General features: G+C 39.6%; 1 protein-coding gene across 2 annotated transcripts in view; it reads right to left on the bottom strand.

Moving 5' to 3' along the window:
• Positions 1-20,164, bottom strand: part of LOC134568672 (NXPE family member 2-like) — a 70,698-nt gene that overhangs the window by 8,043 nt on the left and 42,491 nt on the right. For both annotated transcript variants that reach the window (XM_063427322.1, XM_063427323.1), the window contains 3 exons: positions 15,541-15,643; positions 14,723-15,447; positions 8,034-8,095 (listed from right to left, as the gene is read on the bottom strand). In XM_063427322.1, coding sequence (XP_063283392.1) covers positions 8,034-8,095; positions 14,723-15,447; positions 15,541-15,643 — 890 coding nt within the window. The remainder of the gene's footprint in view (positions 1-8,033; positions 8,096-14,722; positions 15,448-15,540; positions 15,644-20,164) is intronic.

Here is a 20,164-nt window from a genome sequence, read left to right as displayed (position 1 = left end):
ACACAAACAAACAAAAAAGTATGGAGAGACATTGGGTAACTTGTATATCAAATTACCTAAACTAGGAAGACACCATAAGGTCACCTTGGACCCCTCCACCTTGCTGATATGGTATTATGCCGCTAACCGATCCAGCAAAATCTTAACAAACAAATGAAAGAATTGTCACATGACCAGACCGGGGTGGTTACATGACCGCGTGTGGCAGGCACAACCGGGTACCTGCGCCAGGCCAGCACAACTGCATACCCGCGGCTGGCCGACGTGATCGCATGTCCACGTCCGAACAGCACAGACACATAGAAGGTATACTTACCTCTTGCCGGGTTTCCATCCGCTCTCCATGCTACATGGCCGGAAGTCGTGCTGGCGTTTCCAAGGATGCCGGCCGCTTCCACAGGCCGCGATTTAAAGGTACAGACACAGAGTTGATGCTGGTGACACGGACGTGCGTGCATCGTTACGTCATCAACATGCATGCACATTTTGGTGTCTCCAGGTCCCAGCAACCAATTGGAACCCTTCTTAGCTTATTTCAACTCACTTTACCTATTGTTTGATGCCCTGTCGTGGTTTCCATTTTGTGGTTTATCTGAGAGCGCGTTTATTTCTTGTATTTTCTGGCATTTTGACCTTGGCTTGTCTTTGACTATTCTCCCTTCTGATTTGACCCAGACCTTTGGCTTTTTCCTTATGTTTATTCTGTATTCTGTAATCCTGACCTTGACTTGTCTTGTACTATTCTTGGTGCGTTTAATCCGGCCATTCAAAGGTCCGGTAATACGCTAGTTGTTCTTTTAGCATTTGCTTTCCTTATATTTGCCTGTTGGATCCAGTCTGTCTTTGACAAGATTAAGAGAAATGCCGAAATAGTCAAAAAAAATTGTGGTTAATGGGAAACAGCTTTTAACTCCAAAACACATTGGTCAAGCTTTTGGGGACTATTATTGATCCCTGTATAACTTTAAAGATAATATTCAGTCTATAGTCGATATTTCTAACTTTCTAAATAATCTAAAATTAAAATGTCTTCAAAATAATTAGATTTACGAAATAAACCTATATTAATATCAGAAATTAAAAACTGTATTAATTCTCTTAAATCGAATAAGTCACCAGGGCCAGATGGGTATTCTACTGCTTTTTTTCAGAAATTTGAAAAACTTCTATTGCCTTTACTATAAAGTATTAAGTGCTATTAACGTATAAATTATTGAACTCTAGTAACATCATTCCATCAGAAATGTTGCAGGCAACAATCACCCCCAAAATTTAATAAAGATCCGACCTCTATCACAAAGGTACAGACACAGAGTTGATGCTGGTGACACGGACGTGCGTGCATCGTTACGTCATCAACATGCATGCACATTTTGGTGTCTCCAGGTCCCAGCAACCAATTGGAACCCTTCTTAGCTTATTTCAACTCACTTTACCTATTGTTTGATGCCCTGTCGTGGTTTCCATTTTGTGGTTTATCTGAGAGCGCGTTTATTTCTTGTATTTTCTGGCATTTTGACCTTGGCTTGTCTTTGACTATTCTCCCTTCTGATTTGACCCAGACCTTTGGCTTTTTCCTTACGTTTATTCTGTATTCTGTAATCCTGACCTTGACTTGTCTTGTACTATTCTTGGTGCGTTTAATCCGGCCATTCAAAGGTCCGGTAATACGCTAGTTGTTCTTTTAGCATTTGCTTTCCTTATATTTGCCTGTTGGATCCAGTCTGTCTTTGACAAGATTAAGAGAAATGCCGAAATAGTCAAAAAAAATTGTGGTTAATGGGAAACAGCTTTTAACTCCAAAACACATTGGTCAAGCTTTTGGGGACTATTATTGATCCCTGTATAACTTTAAAGATAATATTCAGTCTATAGTCGATATTTCTAACTTTCTAAATAATCTAAAATCTAAAATGTCTTCAAAATAATTAGATTTACGAAATAAACCTATATTAATATCAGAAATTAAAAACTGTATTAATTCTCTTAAATCGAATAAGTCACCAGGGCCAGATGGGTATTCTACTGCTTTTTTTCAGAAATTTGAAAAACTTCTATTGCCTTTACTATAAAGTATTAAGTGCTATTAACGTATAAATTATTGAACTCTAGTAACATCATTCCATCAGAAATGTTGCAGGCAACAATCACCCCCAAAATTTAATAAAGATCCGACCTCTATCACAAAGGTACAGACACAGAGTTGATGCTGGTGACACGGACGTGCGTGCATCGTTACGTCATCAACATGCATGCACATTTTGGTGTCTCCAGGTCCCAGCAACCAATTGGAACCCTTCTTAGCTTATTTCAACTCACTTTACCTATTGTTTGATGCCCTGTCGTGGTTTCCATTTTGTGGTTTATCTGAGAGCGCGTTTATTTCTTGTATTTTCTGGCATTTTGACCTTGGCTTGTCTTTGACTATTCTCCCTTCTGATTTGACCCAGACCTTTGGCTTTTTCCTTACGTTTATTCTGTATTCTGTAATCCTGACCTTGACTTGTCTTGTACTATTCTTGGTGCGTTTAATCCGGCCATTCAAAGGTCCGGTAATACGCTAGTTGTTCTTTTAGCATTTGCTTTCCTTATATTTGCCTGTTGGATCCAGTCTGTCTTTGACAAGATTAAGAGAAATGCCGAAATAGTCAAAAAAAATTGTGGTTAATGGGAAACAGCTTTTAACTCCAAAACACATTGGTCAAGCTTTTGGGGACTATTATTGATCCCTGTATAACTTTAAAGATAATATTCAGTCTATAGTCGATATTTCTAACTTTCTAAATAATCTAAAATCTAAAATGTCTTCAAAATAATTAGATTTACGAAATAAACCTATATTAATATCAGAAATTAAAAACTGTATTAATTCTCTTAAATCGAATAAGTCACCAGGGCCAGATGGGTATTCTACTGCTTTTTTTCAGAAATTTGAAAAACTTCTATTGCCTTTACTATAAAGTATTAAGTGCTATTAACGTATAAATTATTGAACTCTAGTAACATCATTCCATCAGAAATGTTGCAGGCAACAATCACCCCCAAAATTTAATAAAGATCCGACCTCTATCACAAATTATCGGCAAATATCCCTCATTAACTTAGATATTAAAATCTACTCTCAAATTTTATCTGAGAGACTAAAAGAAGTTATTCCAGATTTAATTCAGTTAGATCAATGCGGGTTTGTTAAGGGGAGGAGTACAAATGATAACACCAGAAAAATGATAAACGTAATTCATCATATAAATTAACAAGATGAAGGTTCAGTCATGATGGCCCTCGATGCCGAAAAGGCATTTGACCGAGTTAATTGGTGTTTTTTTAGATGCGGTACTGGGAGCCTTCAGCATCGAGGATGCATTTAGGAAGAGTATCATGCTATTGTATACTAAACCTACGGCTAGGATTGCGGGATATATGCTTCTATCAGATTGATTTCAAATAAGAAATGTCACAAGGCAAGGTTGCCCCTTAGCCCCAATGCTGTACATTATGACGATGGAACCACTGGCAAATATGATCAGAAAAGCTAAAGAAATAAATGGCATAAAAATTGGAACAATCGAAAGCAAACTTAAACTATATGCGGACAATGTCTTTTTAACTCTTGCTAACCAAAAGGTTTAAATTTCCAAAGTAATTGAGATGATCGAGGAACATGGTCAAAACTCTAACTTCAATTAAAGTTTTAATAAAACTCAGATATTATTGTATAAAGTATCAACTGCTGATTTTGAATACATTAAATCAATATTTAAATTTGACTGGCATTCTAAATATATAGATTATCTGGGGATTAAACTATATATGGATCTGGACGAAATCATAAAAGAAGAATATGGACCAAACTCATATGGTCCAGAGCCACATATGGATAGGCTCAAATCGCTTGGACAGAGGTATATTGGGTAATACCAAACCTTCTTTGGGTTCTTGATCAATTTATCCCCAAAGAAGGTTTGGTATTACCCAATATACTTCTGTCTAAGCGATTTGAGCCTATCCATATGTGGCTCTGGACCATGTGAATGTGGTCCGTATTCTTCTTTATACCACATTGTTGGGCTCGATATACTTCACTATTGCATATTATTTTTTCCCTTGTAGGGAATTGGATATTCATACACTTCCTCATATTGTATAGGGGTAAGTTTATCTTGTGTTTTAGCGCTCCACTAAGTGAACTCTTTTGGTGGTTTGTTCCACCTGGGTTATCACGTGGGATAATTTCTCAACCCCTAGGCTGATTTGGCTGGAGATTGAAAAACATGTCCTAGGAAAATTAGAACCCTTACATTTGCTTTGGTAAAAAAAAAGATCCAAATGGTAGAAAGAGCTAATTTACTCTTACTAAAAACCCGATAATTAGAGATCTGTACACTTTTTTTTTTAAATCTAAAGGTTACTGTTTTGGCATTACAAAATTCTCTTTTGTTAAACACGCCATTAGAAACAATAGATTTGGACATTTGTAGTATTAATTTATCAAGTTGGAGAGAAAATAATATTACATTTCTAAGTGATTTAGAACCAAATGGGACATTTTTGTCATTTAACTTGCTACAATCTAAATTTGATTGTAAAGGAGAACCCTTCAACCAATTTTTTTTGTTTTTTAAACAAACAATATAAATGCAAGATCACTTCTAGGGTTTCTAAATGTATTAACCAATTGCAACTGCAAGAAAAAATCTTACCATGGATTAAATAGGAAAAGGAGTTGAATGTTGATTTGGAATATGAGGAGTGGCTGAAGGGCTTAAAGGGACACTCCAGGCACCCAGACCACTTCTGCCCATTGGAGTGGTCTGGGTGCCAACTCCCACTACTCCTAACCCTGCAAGTGTAATTATTGCAGTTTTTTATAAACTGCAATAATTACCTTGCAGGGTTAACTCCACCTCTAGTGGCTGTCTACTAGACAGCCACTAGAGGGAACTTCCTGCTTCATAGCACAGGAAACCTGTGCTAGAGCGTCGCTTGACGTCCTCACGCTGTGTGAGGACCTCCAGCGTCGCTCAAATCCCCATAGGAAAGCATTGAAATTAGTTTTCAATGCTTTCCTATGGGGAGCGCTAATGCGCATGCGCGGCATTGCCGCGCATGCGCATTAGGTCTCCTCGACCGGTGGGCGGGATCAGTCTCGCCCACCGGCCGACGGAAGCACAGGGAGGAGCGTCGCGGAGGAGGAGACAGTGGCGAGGGATATTGCCGCTGCCTCAGGTAAGTCACTGAAGGGGTTTTCACCCCTTCAGTAACTGGGGATTGGTGGGTGGGAGGGAGAGGTACCCTCCAGTGCCAGGAAAACGGATCGTTTTCCTGGCACTGGAGTTTCCCTTTAACAATAGTAAAAAAAAAAGAACATGCATAGCAAGAACTTATTAGAAACTCAATACAAACTAACTTTAAATTGGTATTTAACTTCTACTAGATTATATAAAATTAATTTAAACTTATCACAAATTTGCTGGAGATGTGAAGTAAACAATACATGTGATGTGAAGTAAACAATTAATTTTCTCATATCTGGTGGTGATGCCCTGAGCTAAAAAAAATATAATTAAAAACTTAGGAAACGTGTTAGTCTCCTCACTAGGAATCATATTTGATTTATCTTCTCAGACTTTTCTATTCAATGTTCAACGACCGGGGGGAAATTATACACAGAACTGCCTAATGGTACACATAATGTTATCAGTTAAAATCTGCACTGCACGTAATTAGAAATCTGAAGGTGGTCTATCATGGACAGAAATACTGCAACAAATAGATTACCAACATAGAATGGAGGCAGGCTTTCACCATGACCCATTCCAATATGAAAATTATGTGAAGATTTGGGCCCTATGGATTCCTTTTAGATCACTATAAATATACTGAGGTAGAGGCAAGATATCTACCTACACAAATTTCCATATAGACAAAAAAGGTTTCCACAGTGCAGAGATATCCCCACACTGTAGTTCTGACAGTGTATAGTAGCCAACTAGAAAAAAAGAATGGAGTCTTCGGCAATTTGAATTTGAAGTGCATTCCCTGATGCTACATCTTTAATCCAGAAGGACAAAGTACAACAAATGTTTTGGGCAATAGCCCTTTATCATTGCTAATGTCCTCCTTAGCATTAGCAATGATAAAGGGCTATTGCCCGAAACGTTTGTTGTACTTTGTCCTTCTGAATTAAAGGTGTAGCACCAGGGAGTGCACTTTAAATTCAAGTTGCGCAAGACTCTATACTTTTTTTTTTTCTTGCTGGATACATTTTAGAGAGAGATGCTACGTCATACCCTCAATGGGTATTGCTTTTTGACCCACTTCCACCTTTATCCCCCACTCACACTGTGACTTTAAATTAATGATGTGGGATTTAGCATTTACTGTTTATGTTAGTGTTTCAAGTTTTTAATTACATATATTCACTAATTAATACTGGTATATTGAAATTATATCTGGAACACTCAAGATAAAAAATGCCTGGTAAGTTATTTATTTGTGCACCATTTAACTCATATATTGTCTGGAAAATGTAGACATTTTATTATGGAAATTTGTACTAAGTATTTGAAATGCATTGCACTGTTGTAAACTGAATGTAATGTCATTTGTAATTATAATGAAAAGAAAAAGAAAAAAAAACAACAACTTTTAAACAGGCATTAGGGGGACTGCCTGAGAGTTCAGGCAGTACCCTTGCAGGCAGAGCTGTAGATCGTGAGGACCCCATGTTCACATGGTCCAGGAGGGTGTAATCTGCCGGATGGGGCTTGCCTGTGCTCCCAGGCGGTCCCCAGGATTGTGACCGCCGGCTGAGGACCCTGTAAGTACAAAGGACCGCAGGGACGTTCTATGCCTCTCTGTGGCATTAAGGACTGCCCATGCAAGGATTGCATTAAATGGCCACCATCCTTACGCGGCTAACTATTTGCCCACTAGCTACTAGTGCTGCCAGGGGAAAATTTGTAATTCAAAATTATTGTTCACTTGCTTTTATACAAGCGAACAGTAATTTAAACATGCATCTTTCTGGAAATTGGTGTTTTGCAAATAATCGCCTAACTTTGTATAGGATTTGAATGCAAAAGTACTGATTTAATCCAGACACCAAATACATGAGTGATTCAGGCTGACCAATTTCTAACCATATTTGGCATTAGTAATCAGTTGCAGTCGGAATTTCTTTATTTTGACCGAATTTTGGCCAATGAATAACCTTATAAAACATCTAGGGAATTTGGGGTGTCAGGGATTTGTGGCCTGCAGCTTAGTATGCAGGAAGAAGCATTCATTTATAAAGACGCCACTAACCAGAAGACCTGTAGGAATAGAAGATGATTAACAAAATAGAGGATGTTAATAAAGGAGGTAGAAGAGGTTCATTACAAATTAACAAGGTAGAAATGAGCAACACTACTTAAAAAGTGATCAAATTTTGAAAACAAAATTTATTTTAACCATGTCCCCAAAAAATATATATTTATCTTAAAGGACCACTAAAGTCAACAAAGCCACTCAATGAAGGCTCAATGAAGTGGTCTGGGTGCAGTGGTCCTGTATGTTTAACCAGGCAAGGTAAACCACTACCGAAAAGTAGTTTTACTGAAAGGGCTATGTTTGTCATATACCGGTAAACATGTCTCTAGTGGCTGTCATACTGTCATACTAACAGCCACCAGAGGTATTTCCACTGCTCTGAACTGCCATGTAACGCGGCAGCTCATTGAAAAGGATTGGATTTAATGTTTTCCTATAAGAGGCATTCGGTGGATGCGGCACTCATCGCAGTTAGATCCACTATGCTCCTCTATAAGAAGTCTTGGATTGGACCATTGGTGGAGGAAGCCATGCCTCCTCGATGATATGACAAGAGGTAGAATGGTGAGGTGCACTGAGGATTTCTTCGTGCTGGAAAAAGGTGACTAAAGCTTTTCATTGGAAAAAAAAGTGAGGGACATGTATAATACTACAGACAGGGAAACTGCAAACTTATATTTCTAAGGAACGTAACAGAGAAAAAGCAAGAACAAACTTACTTTGGCAATTTGTTACAGCAATGCTTCCAGGGTCTCTGGGAATTTCTACCCCAATATTTGACCTTTAATTGGAAAAAAAATAATAATAATAAATATTTTAATAATATACATCACATTTTAATAAAATAAATGTATAGAATTTTTTGTTTGTACTTCTTCTTTGATAAGTTTAACCGTAGAGATGTATATAAAGGTAAGGTGAGCATCATCATTGATGAGTAACTGCGGGTGGATTTACAGGGAATGCAATAATTTCACAGGTGATTATCAGTTTGTTTTATAATTTATTGTTTTGCATATATTTTAATGCAACATTTATTAGTCAGTGACAATAGCCATAAGCAAAAATAATTTCAGTCTGTTATCTGTTAAGGGAAAGATACGCTGTTAGCCTTTTTTTTTTGTTTATTATATTCTTTATTTTTGTTGTGCATAAAGATGCAGTTATGCTTGCAATGCCCCAACAGCTTGAGCAAGTATATCAAAGAATATAGCATAACAGTAATTACGCATTCAAGAGTTTTGCACCATTTTAGGATGAAAAATATAATAAAAAGGCTGATATCTTTACACTAGACTTAGAGATTCATTTAGAGCCGAACTGCAATCACCGACCAAATGATCGGTACAGTGCTAAACATGTTTGGTATGGGGTCATGATTCTGAATTCATCATGTGGCGCCCGAAAAAGAGATGATTCATGAGAAAAAAATGATGAATGATAACTAGGGGACAGTCAATAAAAGTTGATTTTATTCAAGACAGCGAATAAAACGTGAGGAATGCGTGGACAAAAAACTCTCTCTATATTTTATATTCAATAATTAAATAATTAATATATATATATATATATAACAAGAAAAATAATCTTGCACTCCAATCACAAAGTATATTCGCCCGGTGCTTGTCCAGCAAAATTCAAAAATCCAAATAAGATAGCACTCCCAGGACTTGTAAATCAAAAGTTAAAACTTAACTTTTAATTAGCTTGAAAAAATCGACGTTTCAGTCTGTTAACCACAGACTTTCATCAGGACTAATACACACACTGTAAAAACACATATATATACAAATATACATATTAGCAATCAACTTACCCACCACCGAGATAATTGCATCTCCCTGTCAGCTCAGTCCGGGTTTCCCGCGGGTTCCGCCGACGTCAGTGCGTGCGTCAAAAAATGACGTCATAAGGTGGCGCCGGCGTCATTACCGCAACACGTGACCACCCGTCCGGCAGCATCATGGGGAGGCTGTTGCCATGGAAAAGAGATCCATGGTAACAACTAAAAACAAAAACACAAATGCCTGAGGAGGCAGTAGGAATAGAATTAAATAACATTGCATATGAAAAACCCACATTGTAGCATCTATCCCTATAAACTAGGGAGATTAGAAGTTTGGACATAATTACTGCGTTATTGTAAAGAACGCTATCCTAAAAATATCACTTAAGGGGCAGCACACATAAGTGCCAAAGTATATGGGGAATCCACTCATCGTTGAAAATTAAATGCAATAAAGAAATAAAGAAAGAAAGAAATAAATATGTCCTAGGGAATAGTATACAAGTAGGAGCAAATATACAGCCACCGATAGTGTCCCTCAAACATGCAACTACCCAACCCGACAACTCAAGCAAGTAAGCAAGACCTAGCAAGGATAATTTAAACTTATTTTACCATCATCTATGAGGTGTCAAGCGAATGTGCCTATCCCACCGGGTGGGCAATTTTAGCCCATATTCATCACATCCAGTCACCAAAGTATACCTAATCATCAGTTTTAAGGTATATTTATCATATCATCAGTCCAAGTCCAACATATTAAGAGACAATAATGGATACAACAGAGGATAACACATGTGGTGACTCCACCAAAAAGTGGACACCCATGCCATCGCTGTATCTGTACTGGTAGCCACCGAGACAAAGAAAGAAAAAGAATAACCATCCTCAAAACTGAATATACAGAGAGGTAGCTTAACCCCAAGGGTGAGCCCCCATCTCCTATGTCAGTATCCGTCAGGTTATGTATATTTCAAAATCACAAAAAAACAGATAATGAATATTTTTCATTTAGTCCATGAGGATGAACTGTTTGTAGTGTCCTTATCCAGAACAATTCTCGTTGTAGGAGCATCTTTTTGCGGTCACCACCTCTCCTAGGCATAGGGACATGGTCGATAGCCATTAGCTTCATGGATGGCAAAGTATGACCTAGTTCAAGAAAGTGCTTCGCTACCGGTAACTCCGACTTGTGGTCCCTATATGCTGTTCTAATGCTGGACCTATGGTTCCGGATACGTTCCCTCAATGGTAAATCCGTTTTCCCAATATACGTTAAGCCACAAGGGCACGTCAGCTTGTAAATCACGAAGTCACTGGTGCACGTTAATCGATGTTGAATGCGGAAACTTGTTCCTGTATGAGGATGTGTGAACGTCTTACCAGGAATCATGTGTCCACACGTCACACATCCTAGACAGCGATAGCATCCCAGATTCTGTGGAGTGCTTCCCTTGGTGTAGCAGTGAGATGGATCGGTGTTAACTAGCAGATCTCTCAGATTTTTATTCCTCTTGTAGCAGAACATGGGAGGGTTCTGAAATATTGGAGGTAATGTCACATCATTCTTGAGTACTCTCCAATTTTCCTCAACAATTTGTTTAAATTTAAGGGATGATGTAGTGAACGTGGTAGGAAAAATCAGTCTGTTGCTCTGTGTCTTTGGAGCAGGAGTGTCAATTATAGCCAGTCCTCGATCAAGTGCTTTCTGTAAGACTTGGCACGTATATCCTCGTTGTCGAAATTTCTCCCACATCATACCTAACTGTTCTTGGGCTCTTTTCGGATCAGAGTTGTTTCTCAGGACACGCAGGAATTGCGAGTAGGGCAGTGAATTTTTCAAAGGACCAGGGTGAAAACTGCTGGCCTGAAGTATTGTATTGCGGTCCGTCGGCTTTGAATACAAAGTATAGGCCAAGCTCATCCCCTCACGCAATACTCTGATGTCCAGAAAATCCACAGATGTTTCATCCATCACCGCCGTCAATTTGATATTGTCGGTACTTGAATTGATGGATCGGACCATCTCCTTTGCTTCAGATAAGGACCCAGTGACCAACATAAAGATATCATCGATATATCTTACATACTTTAGGATGCTATCTTTGTAGGGTTCCAGAATGTATCTGGTTTCAAAACCAAACATATAGCCATTGGCATACATGGGCGCCATGGCTGCCCCCATGGATGTCCCAGCAATTTGTCTACACCTAGAACCCCCGTGATTTATTCACTACCTAAGGTTCATAAAAACATGGATAAACCTCCAGGTCGCCCCATTGTTTCGGCAATTGGGGGCGTCCTGGAACCTTTAGCCAAATGGCTGGATTTTTTATTTAAAAAACCAATTGAACACCTCCCAACCTGTATAAAGGACACTCCGAGCTTTGTGAAAATACTTTCTGAGACGACATTACCCTCTGGACCGGTAGTCCTATTGACGTGTGATGTGTCAAGTTTGTATACCGTGATACCCCATCAAGACGGAATAGATGCAATGAGATTGATACTATCGCAATCTAGGCATTACACAGGACCTCCTATAGAATTCGCATTGGAGCTCTTGGAGATAGTCCTTTCCCAGAATTATTTCAGGTTTGAGACGGAATGGTATAGACAAATTGCTGGGACATCCATGGGGGCAGCCATGGCGCCCATGTATGCCAATGGCTATATGTTTGGTTTTGAAACCAGATACATTCTGGAACCCTACAAAGATAGCATCCTGAAGTATGTAAGATATATCGATGATATCTTTATGTTGGTCACTGGGTCCTTATCTGAAGCAAAGGAGATGGTCCGATCCATCAATTCAAGTACCGACAATATCAAATTGACGGCGGTGATGGATGAAACATCTGTGGATTTTCTGGACATCAGAGTATTGCGTGAGGGGATGAGCTTGGCCTATACTTTGTATTCAAAGCCGACGGACCACAATACAATACTTCAGGCCAGCAGTTTTCACCCTGGTCCTTTGAAAAATTCACTGCCCTACTCGCAATTCCTGCGTGTCCTGAGAAACAACTCTGATCCGAAAAGAGCCCAAGAACAGTTAGGTATGATGTGGGAGAAATTTCGACAACGGGGATATACGTGCCAAGTCTTACAGAAAGCACTTGATCGAGGACTGGCCATAATTGACACTCCTGCTCCAAAGACACAGAGCAACAGACTGATTTTTCCTACCACGTTCACTACATCATCCCTTAAATTTAAACAAATTGTTGAGGAAAATTGGAGAGTACTCAAGAATGATGTGACATTACCTCCAATATTTCAGAACCCTCCCATGTTCTGCTACAAGAGGAATAAAAATCTGAGAGATCTGCTAGTTAACACCGATCCATCTCACTGCTACACCAAGGGAAGCACTCCACAGAATCTGGGATGCTATCGCTGTCTAGGATGTGTGACGTGTGGACACATGATTCCTGGTAAGACGTTCACACATCCTCATACAGGAACAAGTTTCCGCATTCAACATCGATTAACGTGCACCAGTGACTTCGTGATTTACAAGCTGACGTGCCCTTGTGGCTTAACGTATATTGGGAAAACGGATTTACCATTGAGGGAACGTATCCGGAACCATAGGTCCGGCATTAGAACAGCATATAGGGACCACAAGTCGGAGTTACCGGTAGCGAAGCACTTTCTTGAACTAGGTCATACTTTGCCATCCATGAAGCTAATGGCTATCGACCATGTCCCTATGCCTAGGAGAGGTGGTGACCGCAAAAAGATGCTCCTACAACGAGAATTGTTCTGGATAAGGACACTACAAACAGTTCATCCTCATGGACTAAATGAAAAATATTCATTATCTGTTTTTTTGTGATTTTGAAATATACATAACCTGACGGATACTGACATAGGAGATGGGGGCTCACCCTTGGGGTTAAGCTACCTCTCTGTATATTCAGTTTTGAGGATGGTTATTCTTTTTCTTTCTTTGTCTCGGTGGCTACCAGTACAGATACAGCGATGGCATGGGTGTCCACTTTTTGGTGGAGTCACCACATGTGTTATCCTCTGTTGTATCCATTATTGTCTCTTAATATGTTGGACTTGGACTGATGATATGATAAATATACCTTAAAACTGATGATTAGGTATACTTTGGTGACTGGATGTGATGAATATGGGCTAAAATTGCCCACCCGGTGGGATAGGCACATTCGCTTGACACCGCATAGATGATGGTAAAATAAGTTTAAATTATCCTTGCTAGGTCTTGCTTACTTGCTTGAGTTGTCGGGTTGGGTAGTTGCATGTTTGAGGGACACTAACGGTGGCTGTATATTTGCTCCTACTTGTATACTATTCCCTAGGACATATTTATTTATTTCTTTCTTTATTTCTTTATTGCATTTAATTTTCAACGATGAGTGGATTCCCCATATACTTTGGCACTTATGTGTGCTGCCCCTTAAGTGATATTTTTAGGATAGCGTTCTTTACAATAACGCAGTAATTATGTCCAAACTTCTAATCTCCCTAGTTTATAGGGATAGATGCTACAATGTGGGTTTTTCATATGCAATGTTATTTAATTCTATTCCTACTGCCTCCTCAGTCATTTGTGTTTTTGTTTTTAGTTGTTACCGTGGATCTCTTTTCCATGGCAACAGCCTCCCCATGATGCTGCCGGACGGGTGGTCACGTGTTGCGGTAATGACGCCGGCGCCACGTTATGACGTCATTTTTTTACGCACGCACTGACGTCGGCGGAACCCGCGGGAAACCCGGACTGAGCTGACAGGGAGATGCAATTATCTCGGTGGTGGGTAAGTTGATTGCTAATATGTATATTTGTATATATATGTGTTTTTACAGTGTGTGTATTAGTCCTGATGAAAGTCTGTGGTTAACAGACTGAAACGTCGATTTTTTCAAGCTAATTAAAAGTTAAGTTTTATCTTTTGATTTACAAGTCCTGGGAGTGCTATCTTATTTGGATTTTTTTATATATATATATATATATATATATATATATATATTTTGTTACAGCTCTTTTTGTTTTTCCCTCTGTTGTTACACATTTGCATAAACGAGAGCACTCAAAAGTCTTCACTGATAAGGATACATTTTTGCTGTTATTGCAGTCAATGTTTCATTTCTCAGACATGGATGTTTTTCAAGACAAAAGACCCTGTTGCTCATTGCTATTGTTTACTTTTGATGGATTAATAAAAGGAATTTCCTTTATTCTAGGTGGGGGAAAGAGCTCTTTCTGGCATATACCTTTGGGGCTCTGTGATTTATTTGTTTCACTGACACACTATAACTAAACCATTTTAAAGTAAACGGTAATCTTCAAGATTTCTATTCATCTGAAAAAAGTGTCTTATATTCAGACTGCTAGAGAACCAGGCTGCCAATTTCCTTGACGACTCTGTACCCTGACAACTCAACCTGAATGTAATCAATCACGGGGTACATATAGTGGAGGAAAGGGTTTGTAGCCTGAGAACCACACTAAAAACTCTTTTTTTTTCCCAATAGTTTTACCTTCAAAAGTCACCTAGAAGTCAGACAACTTCCTCCAGGCTAGAAAAAAATATTTAAATATAATACATGAACTATAATTTTATTTATCATGCCCCAAGAAATACTTACCTGGTAAAAATAGTCTTTTCTGATTTGGTAAGATATGAATGATGATGGTTGTTGGCCCTCATTGAAATTAGTGCTTCACATGGTACATTTGGAGGTTTGATGCAGTAGAAAAATTCACCATCTCTTTTATCTGCATAAACACATTTTTCCTGTTGTGATTCTAAATAAAATCCACAAACTTTCTCAATCTCCTGAGTTTTATAGAGAAAATTTCCAGTGAAAATAATATTTTTATATCCCGCATTCCGAGCTCTCCATAAAGCAGACACACCCTCACTTGGATGATACAAAATAACTGATATTTTCACATTCCCTTCCCAAGATAGAATGAAATGGATGTTATAGGATCCATTATTGAAATCTTCAACCCTTCCGGAAGCTGCAGCTCCAAGATCGGTGGAATAGATCCGTGCTGTTAAGAAATCTCCTCCATATGTCTTCCTTTGGCCCAAATAATTGAACATATCAACACGGACAGTTAAAGAATCTCCATTGCAATACTGTTGTCTGTCAGATAATATCTTTGCTCTGCTCATTTTTGCACTTGTTGTTAGATTTAAATGTCTGAAAGGGACACTCGAAATACTGTTACTTATGGTATCAAAAATCTGGTTTATTTCCATGTCCTTCTCCTCAGAAATATATTTTGTATTGGATTCATAAGAGTCTCTCAATGTAACATTGTTTTCTGAATATGATATTTGAAGAATTTGAGGTTTGCAAGACTGTGAGGAGAAAACCAATAAAATAGTATTTATTGATTAAACTCTCTCTTCTTTAACTTTATATTTGAAAGAGTAATCGTTGAATAAACATACCTGGAATAATATTCGATGGTAGTTGAAACTTAACTTTAGAACAACAATCAGTGAAATAACCAAAATGATTTTATAGCCTTTTGTCGTACAGTAGAACATGTTCCTAGTTGTAAAAGAGAGAATTGGGTTATTTATTGCTAATTCACGTATTTAATAATCAGCTGAAAGATGCATGAATAAAAAATTCAAGTAGTTTTCTATACCAGCACTAAAACAAAAATATAATAATTACATTGTGGACAATAATTAAAATGCATTAATTGATTGTTGTGGATATGCTCAATAGTCAGTTCAAGACATGGCAGGACTGTCACAACAAGGGATTTGCCAAACGCTGTTTGCAATTGGCTTAAGAGCGTAAATGTTGTTGAAAATAAATACATAGATTTATATGCTATATACACTGATCAGCCACAACATTAAAATAACATTGATTTTATTGGAGGTTCATATTATGCTCTCTTTTTCTTTACTTAATTATAGCAGCAAAGAGAATTAGTAAAATGAAACAGATTTAAAAATTCACACAAACTCACATTAACGAATAGCCAATCAGGTAACAGAGTAGGTTATGGGTACTGCAGACAACGTTCCAAGGTCCTCTTTCTTTGCAACCAAAAAGGTCCGTAGTCCCATAAAACGAAACAATTCAAATCATGAAAAACGTGAGAGAATAATAATAGAACAGGAATTCTGAATCAGGTTACAGAGTAGGTTATAAGTAATGCTGACAACGTTCCAAAGTCATCTTTCTTTGCTGCTCCTCACCAGAACAGATGAGTATTAGCTATATATTACGGATATTTTTATTTCTGGTTTATAAACTCAGATTTTGAACTTGTTTATGATCCTTTATTTACTAAACTGCGTTTTACTTTATTTCACTTTAATTCTGTCATTATGTTTTGTCATTTAATTTAATTATTATTATTATTGCCATTTATATTAATTATCTATTTTATTATTTATTTAACTAGTATGTTCACTTAATGTTTTTATTTTTTATGTAATAATCTCTTAATTTTTTTGGGAATTGTGGAATGATTTTTCTTTATTTGACTTTCCTGACAGACATTATTTCAGTCTCACGCACAAATTTGCCGCAGTTCGTAAGTTTGGGGTGTGTGAAAAAAAATCAATATTCTGCTTTGAGCATTTTGGCTCATAGTTAAACATAGTTAAACATGCGAATCATTGCATTTGTGACTTGTAATGTTTTCTGTTTACAGTAATGTTTACAGTACAACTACAGCTCATTATCATCTTTTCATTCAGTTGAATTTTTTAATTGTGTGTTCAACTTTTGACAGTTGGGCACGAGAGCAAATTTCTCTTAGTCTGCCCTACAGCTTCTTGTGTTGCTAGTTAACACTGTCCATTCAGTGGATTTCAGTTGAGGCAAAGCTAGTCTGTTTTTAATTGTGCTCTGGATATTTAGTAAAATTATTACAGAAAATATTTATTTCAGATAATTATCTCTGTCAAAAAAATGTAATATTTACCTTACAGATCATTAGTATTTTAGTTAATTTTAAAGAGGTGTTCGATTAATAAGAACACCCTTTCATCCCACGTTCAATTAACGTTAGATCTTCTTTCAAATTTAGGATTTGGTTCAATTTTGGTTCCATCTCAAAAGCATGGGATATTTTTTTATCATGTTTGATAAAGTGCTTTGAGACTGAGTGGTTAGGGCAACCTTTGATGATGTTCCGACAGTGCTCTGCCAGTCTAATTTTTAGGCATCGACCACTAGATGCCTTAACACTAGACTGGCAGAGCACTGTCGGAACATCATCAAAGGTTACCCTAACCACTCAGTCTCAAAGCACTTTATCAAACATGATAAAAATCCCAAACATCTAAAATGTATTGGAATTAAAAAATGTAAAATACCGTGAAGGGGAGGGGATTTAAAAAAAACGTTTGGATCAGAAAGAAATGTATTGGCAGGGCCGGCGCTACCATAAGGCGGCCCAGGCGGCCGCCTTAGGGCGCACCGGCCCTGGGGGTGCAAAATCAGGGTGACCGGAAGGAGGGAAGCGCACTGCGCTCCCCTCTATCGACGACCTATTGTAGCGTGGCCGAGCGTCCGGTTCTGCGGGCGCGCGAGGGAGCACTCTCCCATGTGTGCTTCCTCTTCAGCTCCCTCGTGCGCCGCATACTGATACCGGAGCCGGAAGATGACGTCATCTTCCGGCTCCAGCATCCCTACGCGGTGCGCGAGGGAGCTGAAGAGGAAGCACACATGGGAGAGTGCTCCCTCGCGCCCGCCCGCCAGCCAGCCAGCCTGCCTACCCGCCCGCCAGCCAGCCTGCCTGCCTACCCGCCCGCCAGCCTGCCTGCCTACCCGCCTGCCAGCCAGCCTGCCTACCCGCCCAGGAGCCCAGCAGCACCACTGGACCCTAGGGAATCCCTTCAGCACTCCAAAAAGGTAAGGAGGCTGAGGGATTAAATTAAAAAAAAAACATGTGTTAGTGTGAGTGTTAGTGTGTGTGTGTCTGCTAGTGAGTGTCAGTGTGTGTGTCTGCTAGTGAGTGTCAGTGAGTGTGTCTGCTAGTGAGCATCAGTGTGTGTGTCTGCTAGTGAGCGTCAGTGAGTGTGTCTGCTAGTGAGCGTCATTGTGTGTGTCTGCTAGTGAGCGTCAGTGAGTGTGTCTGCTAGTGAGCATCAGTGTGTGTGTGTCTGCTAGTGAGCGTCATTGTGTGTGTCTGCTAGTGAGTGTCAGTGTGTGTGTCTGCTAGTGAGTGTCAGTGAGTGTGTCTGCTAGTGAGTGTCAGTGAGTGTGTCTGCTAGTGAGTTTCATTGTGTGTGTCTGCTAGTGAGTGTGTCTGCTAGTGAGTGTCAGTGTGTGTGTCTGCTAGTGAGTGTCAGTGAGTGTCAGTGTGTGTGTCTGCTAGTGAGTGTCAGTGAGTGTGTTTGCTAGTGTCAGTGAGTGGGTCTGCTAGTGTCAGTGAGTGTGTCTGCTAGTGTCAGTGTGTGTGTCTGCTAGTGAGTGTCAGTGTGTGTGTCTGCTAGTGAGTGTCAGTATGTGTGTCTGCTAGTGAGTGCCAGTGTGTGTCTGCTAGTGAGTGTCAGTGTGTGTCTGCTAGTGTGTCAGTGAGTGTGTCTGCTAGTGAGTCTCTTACTGAGTGTGTTTGTGTGTGTATTAGTGAGTCTGTTTGATGTCTGTTAGTGAGTGTGTGTTTGTCAGTGAGAGTGTATGTTTTGTAAGTGAGTGTGTATGTCTGTCTGTCGCTGAGTGTGTCTGTCAGTAAATGTGTGTCCGTTAGCTGGTGTTTATGCATCTGTTCGTGAGAGTGTGTGTGTGTCTTCAGCACTTACCTTTCTCCCTTGGCGCTGGGGATTCCTCCGCCTCTCAGCTCCGAATGCTCTTGCCGCACACGCATTCAAACCGCCCATAGGAAAGCATTACTCAATGCTTTCCTATGGACGTTCAGTGTTTTAGAATAGCGGAAGCTCCTCTAGTGGCTGTCAGTGAGACATCCACTAGAGGCTGAATTAACCCTCGGTGAAACATAGCAGTTTCTCTGAAACTGCTATGTTTTCAGCTGCAGGGTTAAAACTAGAGGGACCTGACACCCAGACCACTTCATTGAGCTGATGTGATCTGGATGTCTGTAGTGGTCCTTTAAGTGTGTGTGCATCTGCATGCACTGGCGTACATACCTCGGTCGCAGGGGTCACAGCCCTGCAACCCCTGCGACCAGGTGCCCGCCGCCATGTGTTGCGGGCCCGGCCCGCGCAGAGTAAGCGCGAGGGGGGGGCACGGATCAATTTGCGCACTGGGGCCCCATGGGTCATGTGTACGCCACTGCACCTACCCCGGTGTCTGCCGCAGGCTGTGTGGAGGGGGCGAGGATATGAATGACATCATATCCCTGCTCCCTGTGTACCACACAGCGTGGCTGGCGCCCTGTGATGGGGCTGGGCTGCAGGACAGGACTCCAAGGAGCCAGACAGCATGCATCCAGGGGACAAGATTGAACTGATGTAAGTATGTCATTGTGTATGTCTCTGTATGTATGTATGTATGTCTCTGTATGTATGTATGTATGTAGGTCTCTGTATGCCTGTATGTCTTTGTATGTATGTCTCTGTATGCCTGTATGTCTCTGTATGCCTGTATGTCTGTACAAAATGTATGTGTCTGTATGTTTCTGTATGCCTCTATGTCTCTGTATGTACAAATGTATGTGTCCGTATGCCTGTATGTCTCTGTATGTACAAATGTATGTGTCTGTATGCCTGTATGTCTTTGTACGTATGTGTCTGTATGCCTGTATGTCTCTGTATACCTGTATATATGTATGTGTCTGTATCACGGTATGTCTCTGTATGCGTGTATGTCTTTGTATGCCTGTATGTATGTTTCTGTATGTCTATGTATGTATGTATGTGTCTGTATGACGGTATGCCTCTGTATGTATGTTTTTATATGCCTGCATGTCTCTGTATGCATGTATGTCTCTGTCTGTGTCTGTATGTCTCTGTATGATTATTTCTGTGTTTGTATGAACCTTATTTTAAACGAGGGTGGGGGCCACCAAAATGCATCTTTGCCTGTGTAACTAAAAATCCTAGCACCGGTCCTGTGTATTGGGTGTTCCTGTTAAAAACACTT

The sequence above is a fragment of the Pelobates fuscus genome, chromosome 7 (genome assembly GCF_036172605.1).
Source record: "Pelobates fuscus isolate aPelFus1 chromosome 7, aPelFus1.pri, whole genome shotgun sequence".
Taxonomy (NCBI): domain Eukaryota; kingdom Metazoa; phylum Chordata; class Amphibia; order Anura; family Pelobatidae; genus Pelobates; species Pelobates fuscus.
This window is presented reverse-complemented; position numbering and strand designations above follow the sequence as displayed.